The sequence below is a fragment of the Porites lutea genome, chromosome 2 (genome assembly GCF_958299795.1).
Source record: "Porites lutea chromosome 2, jaPorLute2.1, whole genome shotgun sequence".
NCBI lineage: Eukaryota > Metazoa > Cnidaria > Anthozoa > Scleractinia > Poritidae > Porites > Porites lutea.
In genome coordinates, this window is record NC_133202.1 from 3,582,501 (window position 1) to 3,585,000 (window position 2,500).

Below are 2,500 nucleotides of genomic sequence, written 5' to 3' on the forward strand. Positions count from 1 at the left end.
AGTTTTTTTCTGCGGTGGAAGTGTTGTTAACAGATCTAAACAAGCTAGCTGTCCGGCTCTGACGAGAGTCGGATCTTTCAGGACCGGATATCTTTCCTCGGGATTTCCATGGACGTGCGAACTTGGTGGGTAAGTTGCCTGTAGGCCTCCATCGGCTGCTCGCTTCAAGGGTGGAATTTTTAGTAGTAGCTCTTTCAACTGGCTGAATTTTGGCTCTCTTTGACGCATCAGTCCTACTATAATCCGGTATGGTGGTTCTTCACTAGCCAGGATACATTGCTCCGTCCATTTGCCACTCGATTTCTGGTTGAAGTCTGCTTCAATGATAGAACTCTGCGTAGCCGAGTGCCTGCGAATTACCTTCCTCTCCATCTTTGGTAGTGATTTGACATCTAGAACTATGGAATCTTCAGTAATTTCCAAACCAAGAACATCAGAGAATCCTATCAAAAGTCTTGTACTTTCGTCCGCTTCAAATTTAGTGGATTGAAACGAAAAGCAATTGCTTGACGAACTTGGTAAAACTTTACCCTTCAAAATTTCTTTGCTGACTCTGGGATCAGAACGCGACCACGAAACGAACGTTGCTTGAATAAACTGTAAATGGAATTCAATATTGGGCAATGGTGAACTAACTTCTTTGTACTCGGTGGCATAATCTTTCGTTAATATTGTAACTGTCGCGGTACTGAAGTTATCCTTTGCAAACTTTAAAAGGTTATCTTTTAACAACATGACTTCTGCCTCGGAGGCCTCCTCCACATTGATCTGTTCATTCCAAGGAATATTGCCCTGCCCTGCTACGTCTTCAGCAACTTCCTCCTGAAAATTGTAAGTACAAATTTCATTTCTATGTTATCTGCCATCCGTTTCACTTCATATTGAGTTGATACTTTGTGTCTCGTAAACTAGATATACTTAACGTTGTTTTCTATCTTTGCTGATGGTCACATGAATATCCAACATGTATTACAAATATCTGGTAGTTTTGGAATGGAACATAACACAAAATACCCTGTTTTTCTCCACAACTTGTCAATTTCCTCATCTCCATCATTTTCATCCGTCTCACCAGCATCTTCCAAAGCTTGTTTTTCAGACATCGTCTGAAGAATTTTCAGCTTAGGTTTGTCTTCAATAAAAGGTAGATGCTTCAAAAAGTGAAATAGAATTTACAAAAATAGTAAGATTCCTTTCCGCGAGCAAAACTGTACTCGGCATTTTATGAGTCAGATAAACATCATTTAATCAACAAGATTAAGTTTGGAGCTGTGTTTTCCCAAAGCTTGTAGTTTACATTCAGTGAAATCAAATACGTAATGTAAATCAGTTTTATTCCTTTGAGGTTTGACAGTATGATAATTTTGGATTGGCATGAAAAGGGAAAAAAAGCTAGATTATTTTTCTTTTTTCAAAACCTTGGTTTTTTAACTAAACGTAGTTCAAAGGTATGGATATTTCAAGGTTAAAACAGGTTTTGGTAATTTCAGAACATCTTTTCAACGAAATCTTTGTTGTGGAGGAGAAATAAAATTTACAGCATAAATTGCCTACTTCTCATCTGATTGGCTTTATCATAGTTGTTGAAATTAGTGTCATAGTGTGGAAAGTTGAGCAGGATTGTAATGGGTCAGACGAAAGAAAATTCTTGAAGTTAAGTCAGGGGAAACTGAAATATTAAAACATACCACTGATGATCAGAAGAAACAGGTCTGTGATCTGGGAGCCACAACTTTTTCTTACACTTTGTATTTTTTACATGTAGTCATGGGAATTTTCTTTTTATCAGGGAAAAGTTAGATAATTAGAAAAACTGATATCTGTGGCAACCATGTTAAGGAGATTTTCCCTCATAGGGGGTGGGAGGAATTTTTATCTACAATATCTTGAAAATAATATTAAAATTGTAATTACCACTTTTTTTGCAATAGGTTCTTTCTCAATCATTGCCTGCCTTTTTCTTTCAGCTTTGGCTGATGATGATTTCTGTGGAGTGTTTTCTCTGCTTGTTAGTTGGAATGCTTCATTTTGGAATTGCTGTTTGATAACCTGCTTCTGGTAAGCATTTTTCGATATTGGCCCAGTTCTCCCACCAGAAAAAAGCAAGGATTGTGACTTGTTTAGTTTATGTGCTGTTTCCATCAAGGCATCAGTAAAGTTAGCTAATGTAATTGGAAGACCTATCAGTGAAGCATCTGTCAGGGCCTTGTCAACATAGTATGGAACATAAGACACCATTTGTTTGATGGAGGCTGTAATATTAACAGTTCCAAATATTTGGACAGCTTGAAAGCCAAGATGAACACGAGCCTTTACTTCATACTCATCACCAGTCAACTAATGTGGTGTCTGCAGAAGGTTTTGATAAACAACCTCCAGACCACTGCAAAATGAAGCTAAAATTTCCAGCATAATGCCTTTAAATCCTGCTTGCCTCAAAATGTCAGGCATTCGAGCAGCAAACGCCTTTACGCCAACTTCGTCAAACTTGATCAACTTC

At 37.9% G+C, this 2,500-nt stretch overlaps 2 protein-coding genes across 2 annotated transcripts in view; one reads left to right on the forward strand and one right to left on the reverse strand.

Moving 5' to 3' along the window:
• The window catches only part of LOC140927437 (neurexin-4-like), a 21,452-nt gene that overhangs the window by 8,241 nt on the left and 10,711 nt on the right, over nucleotides 1–2,500 (forward strand). The window lies entirely within an intron of this gene.
• LOC140927272 (uncharacterized) overlaps nucleotides 2,338–2,500 on the reverse strand; it is a 2,337-nt gene continuing 2,174 nt past the window's right edge. Inside the window, exon 2 of the mRNA XM_073376900.1 lies at nucleotides 2,338–2,500. This exon is cut by the window's right edge and continues 73 nt beyond it. Within this exon, the coding sequence (XP_073233001.1) occupies nucleotides 2,338–2,500 (163 nt within the window).